The sequence below is a fragment of the Centrocercus urophasianus genome, unplaced genomic scaffold (genome assembly GCF_019232065.1).
Source record: "Centrocercus urophasianus isolate 14NV4802_14NV808 unplaced genomic scaffold, USGS_Curo_1.0 seq_15, whole genome shotgun sequence".
NCBI lineage: Eukaryota > Metazoa > Chordata > Aves > Galliformes > Phasianidae > Centrocercus > Centrocercus urophasianus.
Window position 1 is genome coordinate 20,539,941 of NW_024884697.1, and position 18,635 is coordinate 20,558,575.

The window sequence follows — 18,635 nt, forward strand, 5'->3', positions numbered from 1 at the left end:
GATTGCATCGGTGGTACTGGCTGACTGGCCTACCAGTGCTGTACAGACTGGTTGTCTCAGAATTTCATTTTCATTAGGATCAAAAGCAAAGCTGTGTTAAGATCTTTTTAATTAAAACATTCTTTTGTTTCAACTGGCTGTATTTCATTAATTCAGAGAATGCTCACTAAGAAGGCTAATGGTCAGTCTCAGTCCTACTAATGTTTTTTTTTTTTTCTAAATGTTCTTCAAAGTACATTTTCTACCCCAAGATTTTTCAAAATGTCTTAAACTACTGTTTTAATGTAAATTGTGTTGGTAACTTTAGAATCCACAAACTCTTGTATTGATCTAATTTAATAGTGATTGTCATTCTTGTAAACTTTGCTTCTCATGCAACATGCAGCACTACTTACCTGACATTTTAGGTAGAGTAAAATTGTTTGGATTATCTGTTAATTCAGACAGGTACATAGTTCTAATATGTGACTTAGTATGTTACTGCTACTGAACAACGTTTACAAGTTATACTTAAGAATGGGGAAGCAACAATACTGTAGGGAAAATTGTCCTCAGTTTTTATGGAGTTCTGGCCCAGTCAAACATGAGTACTTAAGGATAAAAATCACAATATCACTGCCTCTATTCCTCTATTCTGCCTGTAGTTGCTAAATGTAGCTGTTCTGTGTGAAGTTGTACTGCTGCCCTCTCCTATGGATTTAAACTGGGAGTTGGTGGATTTCTTTGAAGGAGAATTGTTGAGTGCAAAGGAGAAATCCATCCTGCTGCCCTTTCTACAGAGTTTTTGTTGTATGAATAAGCATATCTCATTAGTTGTAAATGAGTAGATTCTTTACTGTTTTGCTGTTCTGGTTTTGCCGCGCAGGGCAGAGCAGGCGCCTGAGAACTACATCTGGCACCCAAAGGAATACTCTTGGGATCTGGGCAGAGGAAGAGTTGAAGCTTCTGAGGAGGAGCTTTCCCATTCAGCAGTCATCTGTGCATTTATTTTTGGATAGTAGGTAGTAAGTTTAGATAGGAAATTGTCAACTCCACGGTCAGCAGGTTTCTATTTGCAGCTGTTTTTTGGAAGTCCTGACTTGGCAGAGGTCACTTCCATCCATTTGTCCCCTGCCTTGAAAATTGAATATTGCAAGGTCAGCAGTTTATCTTTCCCTAAGTTTTTTCAATCAATAAACTACACTCAGCTGTTACCTTCATTCTGTTCATTTAGGTGGTCCTAAGGGAACCCATAGCAGAAGTACAAATTGTGCAGGGGGGCCTTTCTTACATGGTAGAAATTTAGGGTTTATAATACTAGTGGTGAGAATTGCAAAGAAAATCTTCAGCTGCAGAGCCCATACTATAGCAGATGGCTGAGATTAAGCTCTTAATGCAGTTTCTAGGAGGTATTAATAGTAATGCCCAAATCCAAACTAAAATATCCCTGTACGTTTCATGCAGCCCTCTTTCTTAAGAGGAAGAACCTAGGTGTATGGAGAAAATGATTACTTGTATTGAAGAGCTGTATTGGAATTAGTCTGCTCAGCTTTTGAAACTGCTGCTATCAGGCGACTGACTAGAAATAGGTGGAAATAGATGATTTGCATTCAGGATGAGGTTTGTGTAAAATTGGCCATATGTGACTACTATTTTGTGATAACTAATTCCAAACTATTAGAATTTGTTTTCATTCAAGTCAATTCAAACTAATTTTGTACTTCACGATGCATTGGCAAATGCGGTGCTTTGAACCTGTGAAGAAGAAACCCTTTTAAGTAATGACAGTTGTAACTGTTAGCTGTAATAAATGTCATTTTAATCAAGGGTATCCTGTATGGTGGAAGGATATCTCCATTTCCTTCATGGTTATAGCATATCTGAGACTTTCTAAAACAGTGAACAGCCTATCAGATAGTAATTGATGTTCAAACAATAATTGATATTCACAGACTGTGGAGAGAAGTTCCACAGTACTAGTATTAAACTGTTTTAACCCTTGCTATTAGCAAATGAGATAATGTAGCTGCCTTCCCTTCTCCTCACCCCAAGTAATGGATTTTTACCTGGCAGCGTAATGCTGTTTTCTTCATCAGAAGCTCTTAGTGCACCCTACAGAGGTGGAGGTCACCATCTCTTCCATAATACGACAGTAAAATGAAGCACAGGGGAGAAATGAAGACAAATGTCACAGTACTGGCTATTGGCAAAACTAAAATTAAAATAGATGTTCTCCCAGATGATTATTGGATGCTTTCATAGTTAGGCACGTCCTCTATGTGAAAGAGACTTTAGCATTGTATCCCTGGATGCAGCTTCAAATTTGGCTAGGCATCCTGCAAACATTCAATCTTCATGCTTTTTTTCTTCCTAGTAGCATACCTACTTTTGAAGACTTTGAAGTGGGAATAATGTCTTTATAGTAATTTTACCATTGGGCCCATGCCAACCTCATGAAATTCAGCAAGGCCAAATGGAAAGTCCTGCATGTGGGTTGAGACAATCTCACGCGCAGATACAGGTTGGGTAGAGAATGGCTTGAGAGTAGCCCTGAGGAGAAGGGTTTGGGAGTACTGGCTTATGAAAGATTCAACATGAGTTGGCAGCGTGCACCTGCAGCCCAGGAGGCCAGCTGTATCCTTGTTTGCATCAAGAGAAGTGTGACCAGCTGGTTGAGGGAGGTGATTCTGTCCCTCTGTGCTCTTGTGAGACCTGGAGTATTGTGCCCTGTTCTGGAGCCCTTAACAAAAGAAGGACACGGAGCTGTTGAAGCAGGTCCAGAAGAGGACCACGAAGATGAATGCCTGCCCTGCAAGGACAGGATGAGAGAGCTGGGGCTCTTCAGCCTGGAGAAGAAAAGGCTCCAAGGAGACCTTATAGCAGTCTTCCAGTACCTGAAGGGGCCTACAGGAAAGCTGGGAAGGGAACTTTTTATAAGGGTACTTAGTAACAGCATGAGGGGAAATGGCTGTAAACTGAAAGAGGGTAGATTTAGATTAGATATTAGAAAGAAATTATTTACTGTGAGGGTGGTGAGGCACTGGAACAGGTTGCTCAGTGAGGCTGTGGATGCCCCTTCCCTGGAAGCATTCAGGGCCAGGCTTGAGTGGGCTTTGAGCAACCTGGTCTAGAGGGAGGTGTCCCTGCCTATAGCAGAGGGCTGGAACTAGATGATCTTAAACTCCCCTTCCAACCCAAACCGTTCTATGATTATTGATGTAAAAGAAAAAAAAAAGAAATCTATGCACTATTACACGGTTGAGTTTCCTTGTCTGACCTGTGTTATCGTAACTGTTCTGTTGAAATGTGGACTGCTGAAGGAGCAACTAAAACGTATTTTTGTGGCATAAGGAAAATGGAAGGGGAGTTGCATCTCTGTCTACCCTTATATTAAGTGGAATGTGTGTGTTTTAGGGGGCAGGGCTCCAGTTATGTATACCCAGTTGCAAGAGCAGTTGCTGGCTATTATTCAAAGAGGTTTTACTTTTAATAGCCTTTTCTCAAATTTGTTCGTATTTTGAAGGGAGTTCTTTGTTCCATGTAGCATTAAGTGGTTTTCTTATGTAAGAGACTTTATTTTACAATTTAAACTGTTTTGTTTGTGTTCTCTAAGCACCTCAAACAGGTACTTGTTCTGTCTTCAGTTGTAAAGGTCATAAGGAGAGTTTACCTGAATCTTACTCTGCAAAGCAAGCTTTTTTTTTTTTTTTTTCTTTTTTTAAATCTAAACATGAACATTACATTTAGTAGATGTTAAAGAAAGTTTTCAAGGGCTCATAAGTTAGCATTCCTGAGCTAGGATAATTCAGGAGATTCTGAGGCATGTTCTGCATCCGTTCTTCAGTGAACATAGCTGTTGCTTTGAAGACTCTTCTTCATGGAAGGGATGATGCATGTACCATTGAGTGTGTCTGTAAAGAACTTCAGTAGATCTAACTTTTTTTTTTAAAGCTGCCCATTTTCCTTTTTATGAATAAAGGCTGGAATTCTAACTCTCCCTTGAAGACATTGACATATTTTCTAAGTAGGTGTGAGGATCTCCTGAGAGCCTGCATTAATACAAAATTGTGTGTGCATCATCTGGAAAAATGTTATTATTTAGAAATGAAATTGTTGGTGAGTGCTGAAGAAAGAGGATGTGAGTGCATGAGTGCAGTAGCTGGAAGCAGAGAAGAAAATGTTGGCTTTGAGCTGGTTTACTTCATAGCTGGATAGGCTGTAGTACAGGGCAAAATGGGTTTGAGCTACAGTTGGCTGTCATGGATTGTTTGAAACGCTTGATTCTTGCCTTGAGCTTATAAAGCCAACTTGCAATTTCTGTGCAGGAGTATGAAACATTCTTTGTACATATCTGTGCAATGTTTTATTTGTGTAAGGATCAATATAGTCTTGGAAGTCTTTGTTAATTTAAAGTGTCTCAAAAGGTAGACTTAAACGTTTAATCTTAAAATTTCCCTGAACTTGGACTTGCTGTTTAGTTGTCTAGAGAACCAAAACTGAAAGGTAAATGTCTGCAGTGAGCAGTAATACAGGGACCAGTTGGTGAAAGGTCTCATGCTTTCATTTGTTCTGAAAATAACTGAAAGCACAGTTTTGACAACAGAACACAAATAACTGTTTTGTTGAGTGCCTGCTGCTTGCTGACAGGCCAAGGTTTCAGTGGAGTTGAGATGCAGGCCGCAGCTGAGTAAGCCAGCAATAAGGCTGTGCAGGCAAACAGGAAGCATCAGTGCTGTGGTGGCTCAGCAGTGGAACTCCAGGCTGTACGTCATCTGGTCCATCAGCTGCTCAGCTGAGATGGGCCGGCGGGTGCGGTGTGGTTGTGGTTATGTCATGCCTCTGGAAGGCTGAAATCTTGCATGTGCTGCTTGAACCTAATTTGTAGGATATAAAAAGTATCTCTATTGTGTCTGGTAAAAGCATCTTTTTTTTTCTATTTTTTTTTTCTTCTTCTGTTTTCTTTGGCTTTGTATGCTACGTTGCTTACCCACAGCTTGAGTGTTGGTCTCCTGCAACTCACAACTGGGCAGTGAGTGTATGGGAAGTCACCAGCTGGCTCTGACTGAACTCACGGGGTCTGGGAAGTGCTGGAAATGCATGGGGCTTGAAGATGGCTCAGAAAACTGAGTTATTGCTGGCTGACCAAGTATTACAAGTGAAGGATCTGCTGGCAAACTCCAGAAATTCTGTATTTATTTCTATGGGAAAAGGGTATAAAATCATGTCTGTAGCATCTGAACTTGAGTATAAAATCATGTCTGTAGCATCTGAACTTGACTTTTGGCAATAAACAATTGCCTTCAGAAATAAGTATTTCTTTAAATGTGTTTTTACGAGCTCTAATAGCTTTGAAAGTTTAAATGATTGCCTTTTACTCAGATTGCTCAGAATGTAGTATCCAAATCCCCAGTGAGTGAATGTTATCAAGTGCAAGATGCATTTGTGAAGCTGCAGGAGACAACCTGCCGCTAAGATTCTAAGCCAGTCTCGGAGTTGCATAAATCTACTTTACTAAAATTTAATTTCTTAGTCAAAATATTGTAGAGGTATTGAAAGGTATTTTTATCTATGGAAAAGTCTGTGTGTGGACTGTCAAGGCAATATCACACACAGTTATTCTGTGAGGTGTAGGAACCTTAAGTAGCCTGACTCATGGCTGTTAAGGGATAGATTAAAAAGGTAGTCAGACTGCATCTGTTTCACTTGTTCCATCATCCTGTTTATAAAAAATGCAGAAGTAAGTTGCAGCTGCCAGTTGTGAGTATTACAGACAACCCAAAATTTTAGAGACTTCAACATCTTGTGCTGCCTGAAGTAGACCTAAACCATCCTAATAGTCCCACGTGCTTGAGAAGTGGATCGCATGCTGTCCAGGGCTGATGAACACGGCGGGCTTCTTTCTGAACTTAGCTGAGGTCAAGTTGGTAGAGTTTTTGTAGAAGAGCCAGGAAGTATTTTTGTCCTGTGTAGCAATTGCCTCTCCTACTGACAATGTAGAAATTACATACTTGCATGTCATCTAAGTGGCCTAATTAGAGATCATCTCAATAGAGGGGCTCATTCAGTTCATTTAAAAGAGTAGTTGGAGGAGTTTGCAAAGCATGCCGTCTGTAGGATTACTCAGTGATGAGTGCATTCACCCTGGAAGTGGGATATCAGCTCTTCCTAGCACGAAGGGAACACACTGATCTCATATGGCAGGGGACATCCATGGTGCCAAGAAAACAACCACATTTTCTCTTAAAACAAGTGGAACTGCCAGGGAGTACCAGCAGAACTGTGTCCTGTGTGGCACCAAAGGCCTTCCGTTGAGAAGGAAGGAGGTTCCAACAGCCACTTCATGCAGCAGGTGTTGTTTATACTTTGTGTTAAGAGTGACGAAATAACGCGTGAGCCATGTGGAGCGTAATGCTTCTGGAAGCTCCAGCTATTTCTGTCGCTAGAGATGAGCTAATTACTGATCAACACGAAGGTATTATCACTGTCTAACTCCGGTTTTGTTCACTTTGAATAACATGAGCTTATTAAGGTGTTGACATTTAAATGTGTAATCGCTTAACCATTACATTTTTGAGGTAATCTAAGATCTCAAGCAATGTTTCAGATTGATTTTTTTCCTGCTAAGTACTTGTATCCTGGGGAAAGAAATGTCAACCACTGAGTTCTATCTAATTGCCAAATTCTCTGTAGATTAGTCTGATTTCTTGTAATTAGCTACCCTGCATTCTGGCTTCTACTTCTTTCTCTTTCATGACTCTTAGTGAGACTTGAATAATACTTGGCTAGTAGCAATTTCCTCACTAGTGAAGCTTCCTGTCCTTGCTGTGGTCAAGACTGAAGTTACACCTCACTAAGCATTTTCCACTTTGAAGTGGTACTTGACTTAGCGCATCTCTGGAACACTGCCATCTGGGGAAGCCTGTCACTTCCCACTGTGTTAAGGGCACAGAATAGCAGCATATCTTTATTCTTAAACAAGTGCTCTAGGAGCAAACTGAATACTACCTCACTGATCTGGCATCAAAGAAGAAATGAGTGACATGGGAGCATCTGGCATTACCTGGTCAGGCTTCAGTGCGTTGGTTTAGGTGTAGTAGGGATTGCCACCAAAGTAGGTCTTAAAATGCTGGCTTCAGTACCTGCTCACCAGTAGTGTTATTGATCAGGATGACTTCTCCAGATACCTATTTTACTGGGGGGGGGGGGGGAAAACCAAAAATTTCTGTTCTTACAGGATTGGGTAGCTATGTCTGAATTGCAGTTTGCTATAGCACTTCTCATGGAAATACTAAAGCAGCAAGTTGTGTGCACTATGACTTGAGCTGGAAGTCTTTTGACTAGCCTCCTGAGGAAGCTAAGAGCGTCACACCAGCACTCTTTTCCAAGAAGTTAATGTGCTTGGAAACAAACCACAGCCAGTTTTATTCTTGCATTATAGGGTAAGATTATCTTTCAGTTTTATTTGCAAGATACTTCCAGGAGCTGGGAATGGGAGCTAAGAAAAGCAAATCTGTCATATGGGATTTAATTACTTCGTTATACATGGGTCTTCACTTTTATAAGAAAAATCTTAAGTCTGAAAACCAATGTTTTCAGTAGTATTATCAGCATGTAACACAACAGCACTGAATCATTAGAATAATACATTATAGTTAGTTGCATTTTTTCAGGCACTAAAATGGGAGTGATTGAGTGCTGGAATAAGCTCCCCCAGAGATAATTAACTTCAAGCTTAACTGGACAAGACCTTGAACAACTTGAGGCTCTGTAATTACCCTTGCTGTGAGCCGGAGGCTGGACTGGAAGACTTACAGAGGTCACAGGCAAACCAAAGTTTCCCTGTGATTCTTTGATTTGAGCAGCACAAACAGTTGTTAGCTGTACGTGAAGACTTGGAGATTGTTACCTCGACAGGGGATTCTGAAGAGCTACCTAGCGTGATGGTTCTGTCTTGTTATCTGATGTGCCGCTGGCTGTTGGCCTGCTTTACAGTTTTTGAGACACACTGAGTTACTCTGAGTCATTAATTTGACAGGCTGCTGCAGCAAGTGTTCATACCAGAAGCTGATCAAAGTGCACAGATAGCTGTTGCCCAGCTGGAAGCCCTCAGTGGCTGGTGTGATCACATTCTGCAGGTGTGCAGTGACTAGTTGTGGCCATCTTTTGCAGGCAGCAGGTGCTTTCACGAGCCTTGTGCAGGTGCCGCGTATCCTGCCGCGTGTCCAGGGGTGAGTCCAGCTCTGCCGCAAAGACACCCAGTGTACAGCTGACACCACCAGGCTTACTGCTTCAGAGCTAATTAGTTGTTGGGGTGTGACAGCTCTCTGGAATCAATGGCATGTCCTCCTGCAGAGTGTTGCCTGTGGGATGAGTAAAGGGAACCAAAGAAGGTTGAGTCTTCTCTTGTGCGTTCAGTTGGTCAGCTAACTTCTTGTTTCCTGTGCACCTTTTTCAAGTGTGTAGGTATATAAAAAAGACAGTTCTCACCAAAAGTGTTGAGCACAGCAGTAATATTAGCTTCAGGGTCTTTCTACTAAAAATAGAGTAGTAACTTTGGGTATTAAGTAACAGATGCTTACTGAAACTCAGGAAAAAAAATGCAGTATTAATTACTTTGAGGATTTAGTGGCACTCCCATTCGATTCTACCTGTGAAGTCAGTGGCATGACTTATTGTGAAGAAATAGTTATGTACAGCTTTAAAGAACCTATGCTTTAAAATGCAACATTATCTTGAAGAGTGGTGTGCAAAACCAAGCTGTATATATTAATTGGCTTCAACGGGCATTGAATGTGAATTCAGAAAATGCTGTTGAATGTATTGTATGAATTGTAGTATTTGCATAAATATTTACTGATGCTGCACTTCTGCAGTTAAAATTGAAAAATAACCAATTTGTGAGACTTGGATTTACACTGAGTATCAATGGGTAGAAGAGTAGGGACTGAAGTAAAATGAAGTGGATTTTGTCATCTTCTTACTACCTAAAATGCAGCTTTTGTTTTTTGCTTTATTACTCATTTAATTAAAAAAAAATTGTAATAATGGAATTCATGACTGTGTTCTAACATGTGAAAACCTCACTGCAGTCCATCAACATTAGGAATTTGCACAACACTAATTTTGGTAAAGTTTAAATGTAATTGAGCTCTAGACTTGGTAGGCCCTGAAAGAACACCTTCGTTAGATTGAGTGAAATTGTTCTCTAACTTGCAAATTAAGCTCTACTAGAGTTTTCATGTGTAAATTAAACCCGTTATGCTTGTGCACAATGAGAAGACAGTGTTTTAGGGTAATACCCTGTCTGTGTTAACAGGAGCTTGCTGATTCAAGGCGTTATACCCAGATCTTGGTGGGTTTGCTGAGATAATCCAGTTGGTGCTTTTGCTGCCAGATGGACAGAATGAAAATGTCATGAACCCTTTTCTGAAACAGATTGTCCTTCTGCACTTTGAATGCAGGGTGCATAAATTGGTGCTGAAGCCACCTATTTCCCCGGATAGTCTTGTTGGGAGGAGGCTAGTGGAGTCACATTTGTTTGGGAGGTTTGAGAATGCTTCTTGTAGGGGCATTGGGATAATTCCTTCGGTGGAATGTGATGCCTTCTTGATCGCGGCTGTAAATCAACCAACTTTCATTCCTTCTTATTCTTCTGAGCCTCCAACACAGTTAAAAAATTAGATGAAATTTTGGAAATGGGAGAAAAGGCTGTTGGATCTGAACAAAATCTTGCCAGCTGTGCCCAAAGTGAAGCCTTTGACAGTTGCAATGTAAGGTAAAAGTAACATCTGTTACACCTGCAACATCTGCCATCATACTGGCTTGGTGCAGTATCACGGCTAATTCAGATTTCCTTTTTCCTCACCTGGCAAGTCAAGATTAATTTATATTACTCTGTATGCTCTAGGGGAAATAAGCCTTGCTTTACACCCAAAGAAGTGACTGAAAAGTGATTAGTTTTCCAGAGGAGTTAGGGAAAACCTAATATGGAGCCTGTTACTCAAGGTGGATATTAGGAAAATATTCTCTGAAAGAATGATCAGGTGCTGGAATGGGCTGCTCAGGTAGATGGGGGAGTCACCATCCTTGGAGGTGTTCAAGAAACATTTAGATGGTGTGCAAAGGGACATGGTTTAGTGGGAAATATTGGTTGTATGTGGATGATCTTGAAGGTCTTTCGCAATCTTGGCAATTATATGATTCAGACCAGATACCATCTTCCAGGAAAGTTCTGGGAACTGAAATGGATGCATGAAAACATCATCTTACTGTCCCGTAGTTGAAAAAGAAATAAAACACTTTGATTTTCAGGGAAAACAGGAGGCAATTACTGTGATATTTTGTTGAACAAATTGAGAAACTAGGTATAGTTACATGCGTTGTAAGACTCATCCCTACTCTAAGAAGAATGTATGTATTAGGATGCATGTGAAAGTCAAGAGTAATGAGAGTAGAGATTGATTTTTCTGTTATGAATTTTTTGTCATTTAATATTTATTAATATTTAATATTAATATTAATTCTATAAAAGCAGGGAAGTAAACGCCATGAGAGAATAGTTAGAAAAGTATTTACAGCATGAAGAGTCAACTAAGGAACACTGGCACTGTCTCCTGGTATTAGAACTAGAAGGGACAGTCAACTAAAACAAGCAGGTGGTGATCTTTTTAAATCAAAGGAGCTGGTTCTTCACAAACTACAGAAGTGAACAGTGAATTACAGTCCTATACGCCATTGCAGTGTCCAGAAATTCACATGGATTCAAAGAGTGATGAGAAATTCATTAAGGGAAAACATGCTGGTTGAGGAGGGCTTTGAGCTTCAGCCTGCCTTGCTATGAGAGTACATTTCCCCTTGTGTAGCAGTGTACTGTTGTATTCTTTCCTAGGCCTCTGCTACTGTCAGAATGTAGATCCTGGGATGGATAGCCTCTGGCCTCTGTAGCATTACAGAGGCATTAATTTCTCATCCTTTTTGGTGAGAACTGGCTACAGAGTATATACTGTTCTTTAGAGGCTCCAATTTTCATTCCCTCCTAACCCTATAACAGTAGAATACAAGTTATGTAAATGCTAGAAAGTAAGTTCGGGAATGTTCCCAGGCACTGAAGGAATCTGGTGTAGAATAATCTTAGTCTCTTAATAAAGTCTCTCAATTTAAAAATGGGGTTATTTCACGTTGCCAACTGGGAAAGATTCGCGTCCTTACGCATTCTCAAATCATGTCCAAGAATGTTAGGATGCTTGTTGGCATAGGCCGGAACCATGCCAGAGACCATTTTAACAATTAAGCAATATAAACAGTTGCATTCCAATACCTAGGAGTGTTTCCAGGCATCGCAATTTGTAGTTCCAGCTTGAATATTGCATTCTATTCAGTTTGAAGTACTGAACAGAAAAATTTAGTAGCACAGTAGGACTTCTGTGTGACAGCCATAGTTCGTGTTCTGCCTCTTACAGGCACATTCTTTTTACTGATTTTTATGATCAAGGACAAAATGTTCCATTAGATTTCTAAGCCACCTAAATCTTGGAGGGGAGAGGGGACAGCACGGACATAGTTTGGGTTCATTGTAACTTGCCTGTCTTATTACCAGGAAAATCATCACAGTTGCTGCCTAGAATGAGGAACAAAGTTAAAAATTGCTTTGCTAAAAGGTGAAATGTAAAATCTGTGGTTTTTACTTTAGAAATAATCACTTGTTTTCTTTTCTAGACGATGTCTTCAGCTGTTGTTCAAATATATGCAGCAGATCGCAATGCCATGTGGTCAAAGAAATGCTGTGGTGTAGCTTGCCTTGTAAAGGACAATCCTCAGAGGTCATATTTTATCAGAATATATGACATTAAGGTAAGTTTTTCCTTTTCAGACTTTGTTCTATTCGTTCTCCATTTTTAATGGAATGATTTTAGGTGATTGCAGTTCCACTCTTGTACAGAAATCCTCAAATAAATGGCTGTTGTGAGCAGAGCACTGACTGCTTATTAATAGGCTTCACAGCTTTCTTATATTCCGAATTTGAATTATTTCATGGATATTATTTCATAGATATTTCATAATATAGATATTTGATCTCTTACAGATCAAATAAAGATCAGATACAATTTTCTTATAGCTTGCAGAAGTAGTTCTCTGCTAATCAGATTTGTGAGACTAGTGAAAATTCACATAGTGTCACTGATACAATTAGCTGTGATAACTTTAGCAGGTACTGCTAGCATTAGTACTTTGGCTTGTAGTAAAAAAAAGATGCTGTGTTCTGTAGGGATGAAGACAAGAGTCTTTTTTTTTATGGTTAACATGTTTGTGCATATGAAAACTTCAGAGTAAATATATTTATTTAATATAATTTCCCACAGTATGTAGTTTCATATGGAGACCTCTGTCCTATTCTATTATTTCTCTCAGGACAATGGGAGTTAGGAGCTTACGTGTTCCAAGATGCATTTTCTTAATAAAATAATAACACTGTAAAAAATATCCTACTGAATTCCCATTCCTTCTTTAGCTAAGAGCTCAGTACCTGTCAGCATTTACTCTCTGAAGTCATTCAGGAAAGCCAATTGGCAGTTCCATTTGAGATTTGGTCAATTAGTTAGACTTGGTAAGAAACCTGTCACTTGGGTGCTAAGCCATAATTCCATTTAAATATCTAGAAGATCTGAAAGTGAGGTTTTTGCTCCCTTGAAATTCACTGTTTTTCTGGTCAGTCTTGAAAAGGTAACGCTGGTGGAGGTTTCCTTTGTTTTTACTCCTATTAACACTATTTCACTGCTATCACTGGTCAGTACTAATGCTACCAGTATAACTATTGCAGGATTATGGAACTTCAAGTATGTTTTTTAAAATATGGAAGAATTAGAACAGAAGGTAGAATGATGAAATAGTTTAATTTCTCCACATGTTCCAATATACTTGGACTGAGTTCACTCTTGGGTAAATGGCAAATGCTCAACAATATGCAGCTTCAAACTCTTGATAGGTTCTATTATGAAAAAAGCTAAACTGCAGTTTGTCTCCAAGTGTTTCAAACTTACGTTGTTTTGCCTATTTTTTTTCCAGGATGGAAAATTATTGTGGGAGCAGGAGCTGTACAATAACTTTGTATATAATAGTCCTAGAGGATATTTTCATACCTTCGCTGGAGATGTGAGTCTCAGCATCTTTGAATACCTACCTTAGAATGCCTTTTATTTGAATGGTAGCTTCTAATAATATAATGAAGATTTCCATTTCATTCTGTAAATTATTTAAGTGCCATATCACTTGTCCTTTTATACTTATTGGAAGAACTTTGGATTTCAGCTAGAAAAATCAATCCATTAAAGAAGTACCTTTTACATTTCTGTTTTATTTCAACTCCCATTAATAGTGAAATTGTTTTGACTTAGGTGATATTTACGATGATCAAATAAATTTTCCTTCCTTCACGTTTGATTTCAAGCTACAGGATTTTCCTCAAATTTGTTAGAGTATGAGCTGTAGAAATCTGACTGGGAGGCTGACTTTCTTAGTTTAGAATGTTTCACGCTGAGCTGTGTTCTTCCAGACTTACAATGGTGATTTTTTTTTTTTCTGATTATATCTTCAGAAGAGTAAGAAAACATGTAAGAAGAAAGTCTTTGTAACACTTTCTTAGTCATGGGTGAGGGGATGTATTTTTTTTTTTTTTAGACATGTCAAGTTGGTCTTAACTTTGCTAATGAAGAAGAAGCGAAACTATTCCGCAAAACAGTAACAGATTTACTTGGACGACGGCAGAGAAAATCTGGTAAATATTCAGATTAATCTTAAATTTGGGACTGTTTCTGTTTTTCTAAGGGGAGGCGAGAAATTATTTGTGTCTGAAAATGGCTGGAAGGTTTTCCTGCCATTTATATTTGTATTTATATTTATTTATATTTAGAAGTAATTGTGTTACAAAAGTATAATTCATCTCTGTTGTGCAAAAATATCTTTTGTGAAATAGCTTGATGCTCCTCTTGCTGTAAGTTTCCTAGTAAGCTGGGGCTCGAAGAATGCGGTGTTTGAACATACAGAACAGAAAGAAACAAAGGGTAAATAACCTATCAGTGGGAACACAAGAAATCTTCCTGTAAGCTGTTTTCACATTTGATTAAACCCTACTTTAGCTCTGGGCTGTTTGCGCTGAATTTGTTTAAATTCAGCCCAAGTGGGTTGTAACAAAGATTTTTACCATCTGGTATGTTCAGCAGTCCATGTGAATGAATTATTGGCATTGGTCCAGCGCTCAGAAAAATATCTTTTATTCAAAACTAATAATCTTGATAAGACACAGTGTACCTAAATTGTCCTTAGCAGTCAGAAGCACAGTGTGCATTTTGCCAGTTTCAGCAATGCCTCAGGAACATAATCAGTGTTTCATAGAGAGCTCAGGCTTCTTCCGGATCTTCTCTTGGTCGTTTTCCATTGAACTCATAAACAACTTGCTTGTCTGATGTTCATATGACCATGAAGAGTGAGGTGATAAAAAAAAAAAAAACAGGTTTGATGCACATGGATGGGATCAGGCTTGCAATAAGCTGTAGCATGTCTCAGCTACAGGATACTTTTCTGTTGTCTATTTTGGGATTGAATTGTGCTAGCAGTGCAGCATAGACTTTTGTAAAGGGAGGAATCCCTTGGAGTAGCATCCTTGCAAGTATTTCATTCAGGTGAAGTGGCTCAAGCACAGAGCGTTTGTTCCAAACCTTGGTTGGCTTGTTTAAGACCATCTCTGCTTAGAATATGTTTACAGGATTTTTGAAGAGGTGGCATTAGTGTGTGACATCACTGGAGTAAAAGTAATCTTGTATTAGCTTGCATCTCCTGTTCTTGAAATTTCATGCAATTACACTTCTAAAACACAGCACTGCAGTGCACTGTGACTTGGAAGAAGGCAAATACATATTTGCGTTCTTGGCCACAGCAAAATTTGTTTGAGAACAGTGGTTCAAGCAAACCTCCTGTTCACAAGAGGTTCTGCGTGGAGATTTTCTTGTTTCATCTTTGAGCAAGTAGTGTTGGCTTGTGTGTTCAAGTTCATGCCATAGGATGAGTTTACTCCTTGCACTCTTTAGTGTTTCTTAAAGGTAAATAACTTTATCCCCAAAAGCTTATAACTTGAAAACAACTTTAATTTTAAAAAAATAAATATATAACAACTGATTTTTTTAGTTAAGCTACCAGATGGAGTTGTGTATTTCTCATTGATTGGACGATATCTGGTTGTGCTTATGTAATAACAGGCTTTGCATTTGCCCAAATCAAAACTGATTTGTTGATGGAGTGTGTGTATGCATTTAGTTTTATCTAAATGCCTATATAAAAATAGATAATATGTATAACATACATCATTTAGGCTGTGCACATTTTCATATAAATTATTAGATATAAATTGTGTGCATGTATCTAACACATTGTAACTTCTAAAGCTGAGATAGTAATTTGGCTTTCTAACTTTTTTTTTTCCTGTTTAATGGGATTTTTACTCCCATTCCTTCCAAAATGTGTCATTTCGTGGTAGTGGCACCTGACATGCTTTCTAGTGAAATAAGTACTCTGTGGCATCACTTTGCAAGACCTGAATGGCTTAACAGGCTGCTAGAAGAATTTCTAGGAGTCTTATGGAAAGCTCATGTTATTGGAAGGTAACAAGAACAGCAATTCTGCCTCAGGAGAGCTGTGTCTGTATGCTGACACAACTGTACCAAAGGTCATCAAACAGCTGTAAGAAAAGGCAGCAGTATTCTGCTCTTCCTCTCTTGGAATGAAATGTGTTCCGGTATACAGGAACTCCTGAGTCAGTGTATCTGGAGCTCTAGAGGTAAAAATATGGGTTCAAGTAGAATGTGTAAGACTTTACAAATACTAAATATTCTATAGAGGGGTAGAATGAGGAAGAAAGGGCAGAGAAAGAATTCTTTATGCAAGATCCTCATCTTTTTAATATCAGGCTGATTTTCATCTAGTTAAATTCTGATTAAAATAAAATCAAGTTCTTAGCCTTAGATTAGGAAGAAATTAGAATAATTAGTTAATTTCTCTAGTATACTTACTTAAATGAGTCTCTCCATTTACTACTTCAGCAGACCCCAAATAGCAGGGTGAGCAGTGTTTCTCCACTCTGCGAGCACAGTACATTCATACTTCTGGTATATCTTAATACCATTAATTTTATGTTTATCATCTTGCCTTCTAAATGCTAACGTATGTAAACACACAAGTATCCTCTCCACGTACTGAGAGAAATTTGCCTGATTGCTAAATGCCTTTCAAAAGCAGGTTTCAATTTTTGTCTAACTTTTACAAGCTTGTAGCTCATGGCTTGGAGCTTCTTCCAGCCTTCTGAAAGCATCTGCTTCTCCAACAAGCTTTTAGCTCCTGATGCCCCTGCTAGTGCACTTCGAGCTTAATACTGAATGCAAACAAGTTTTCACTTGTTTGCTTACTTTTTACATGCGGATGAGAGCATTTTCTTAGGCATGGGCAACTGGTGAAGTTGATCAGTAGATATCTCCATCTTCAGTCAGACCTCTTGTCAGGTTACCAGCATTTCGGAAGAGGAGCTGTTATTTCTAGTCTGCAGTGGAAACAGCAGAAAAACAAATCCAGTGTCTTTTGGCCACAATTATTCTTATCTGTACCCAGCAAAAATTGCAGGAAGTGTTTAAAATGTGTTGTTTTGTTCTCCAGTGTTTTATCTCTTGAGCTCTTTCTCCTCATGAAAACTATAATAGTTACCATGATTTGGCGCAAAGCCACTCAACTTTTCCTATGAATGCCTACTGCTTTTGCCAGTTTCCCATTCTTTGCTAAACGACCTGCCATCAATCCTGTGCTTTCCTTTTCTGCTGTTGATACTTCTTGGATAGGACTGTGATTAGGCTCCAGAAGTTGAGCAGGCTTTTTCAAATTCCAACAGAAGTGTTTTCTTAGCCTGAATATTCAAAGAAGAGAATGTGTCTGGAAAACTCTATGGGTTAGCAGTTTTTCTGAAACTTGTGAAGAGGAATCTGTTACAAATTCATTTTAAGCTCTTAAGGGAGGCCCTACTAGATTCAAGACCTGAAAGGAATGTAGTGTTTTCCGTATAGAGCCGTGGTTTTTGACGAGATGAGGTGATAAACTGTCAAAAGTCTTCTGAATGTCTGTGTAGGTACACAAATAGTGTATGTGCAGCTGTGTACTGGTTTTGTTCAGCTGTGTACTAGTTTTTGCTCTAGACTGTGCTTTGAAGAAAGATTGCAGGATTGGTAAATCCTGTTTGAAGTGGATAGAAATGAATACTAAGTGAGGGAAGGCTCCTTCAAAGAAGAATTTACTGTTACAGGCTGAGAGCACTGAGGTATGAAATGCCTACAAATACATCTTAAATTGTTAAGCCAAATTCTTCATGGTCTTTGAAATGGTGTGGCTTTGTGAATAAAATATCAGTGTAAGGATATCTGAATTCTGTTCCATGTTGTTACTTTTCAGTAACAGGGGAAGTGTTTTGCGCCTCTGTATCCTAGTGTCTTCATGCTAACAAAAATAATTGTGAAGTACAGATGCTTTTGTGGAAGAACATTACTGTATCAAAATGTTCATTGTATTTCCACATAAAGCAAATAAAGTGAAAATCGTGAAGCATAACACTTTAAAGAAAAAAAAATCTTAACTTTGCTGGGTTGTACCAAAACAGCTTCTTTTTGAATAGTTCACCTTAGTTTGGAGTCAGAGTATATGAAACAAACTCAGTGGCTGTTTCCTACTTCACATCAACACACATGATCTAAAATGGGTTTTTACAGGTCTCTGATGCTTAACGTGTTTTTCCAACTGTTCAACAGGTAGGCTTTAAAGATGTTTATAGGTTAAATCCTATATGTTTATAGGTTCAGGATCACTGAAAGTGTCAAGGGAAAGCAAAGAATGTAGAATGTATTTCTGTTGTGATATCTATGAATAATAACTCTTTTTCTTTTTCAACAGAAAAAAGACGAGATCCACCCAATGGTAAGTTTTTTGCACGAACCACTGCATTTTAATTTTTCCTGCTACTGTCAATTATGGCTTGTATGTAGCTTTGTTTTGTACTTGTTCAGGATAGTCATGTGGTAGCAGAAGCAGTAAACTCATATTCTGGAGGTTGCTATATTTGTTTTGTTTCTGTTCTTTGGTATTTGTTTAGTTGTAGCTGGAAGATTTGTGGCTTTTTAGCTGGCGTTTGTAAAGAATGTTTTTGGAGAGGGTTATGATTTTCTGTGAATAGGACAGAGGCCCTTCAGCTGAAGCTGTGAAGAAGGCTTTGTACCTTTCATTTACTGCTTAGCCTTCAAAACATACCTGTGAAGGGTAACTATACAAAACTTAGCTGAAATTAAAAGGTAGGCTGTTTTTTCTAAAGGTAGGCATGGTCATGACAGTTTTCATAAAATATCTGTAAAATTTTAACTGCTGATTCTGACTGACCTTATAACATAGCCTTCTGGTAATATGTCGTATGCTTGTAAATGTTGATCTTTTTTCCGTGAGAATGATTATGGTTAGAATATTTGAATGTATTTGCCTTGCATTTCACTGACATGAAGAAACAGATTTCTCAGGACATCCTGATGAAATTTACAGAAATAAAAAGAATGTATTGGTGTGATCCCAAAATTTTACCATCTTTT

At 38.7% G+C, this 18,635-nt stretch overlaps 1 protein-coding gene across 3 annotated transcripts in view; it reads left to right on the forward strand.

The window, feature by feature from the left end:
• The window catches only part of WASL (WASP like actin nucleation promoting factor), a 49,534-nt gene that overhangs the window by 14,831 nt on the left and 16,068 nt on the right, over window positions 1-18,635 (forward strand). For all 3 annotated transcript variants that reach the window (XM_042815597.1, XM_042815598.1, XM_042815599.1), the window contains exons 2-5: window positions 11,695-11,829; window positions 13,042-13,128; window positions 13,654-13,750; window positions 17,953-17,976. In XM_042815597.1, the coding sequence (XP_042671531.1) occupies window positions 11,695-11,829; window positions 13,042-13,128; window positions 13,654-13,750; window positions 17,953-17,976 (343 nt within the window). The remainder of the gene's footprint in view (window positions 1-11,694; window positions 11,830-13,041; window positions 13,129-13,653; window positions 13,751-17,952; window positions 17,977-18,635) is intronic.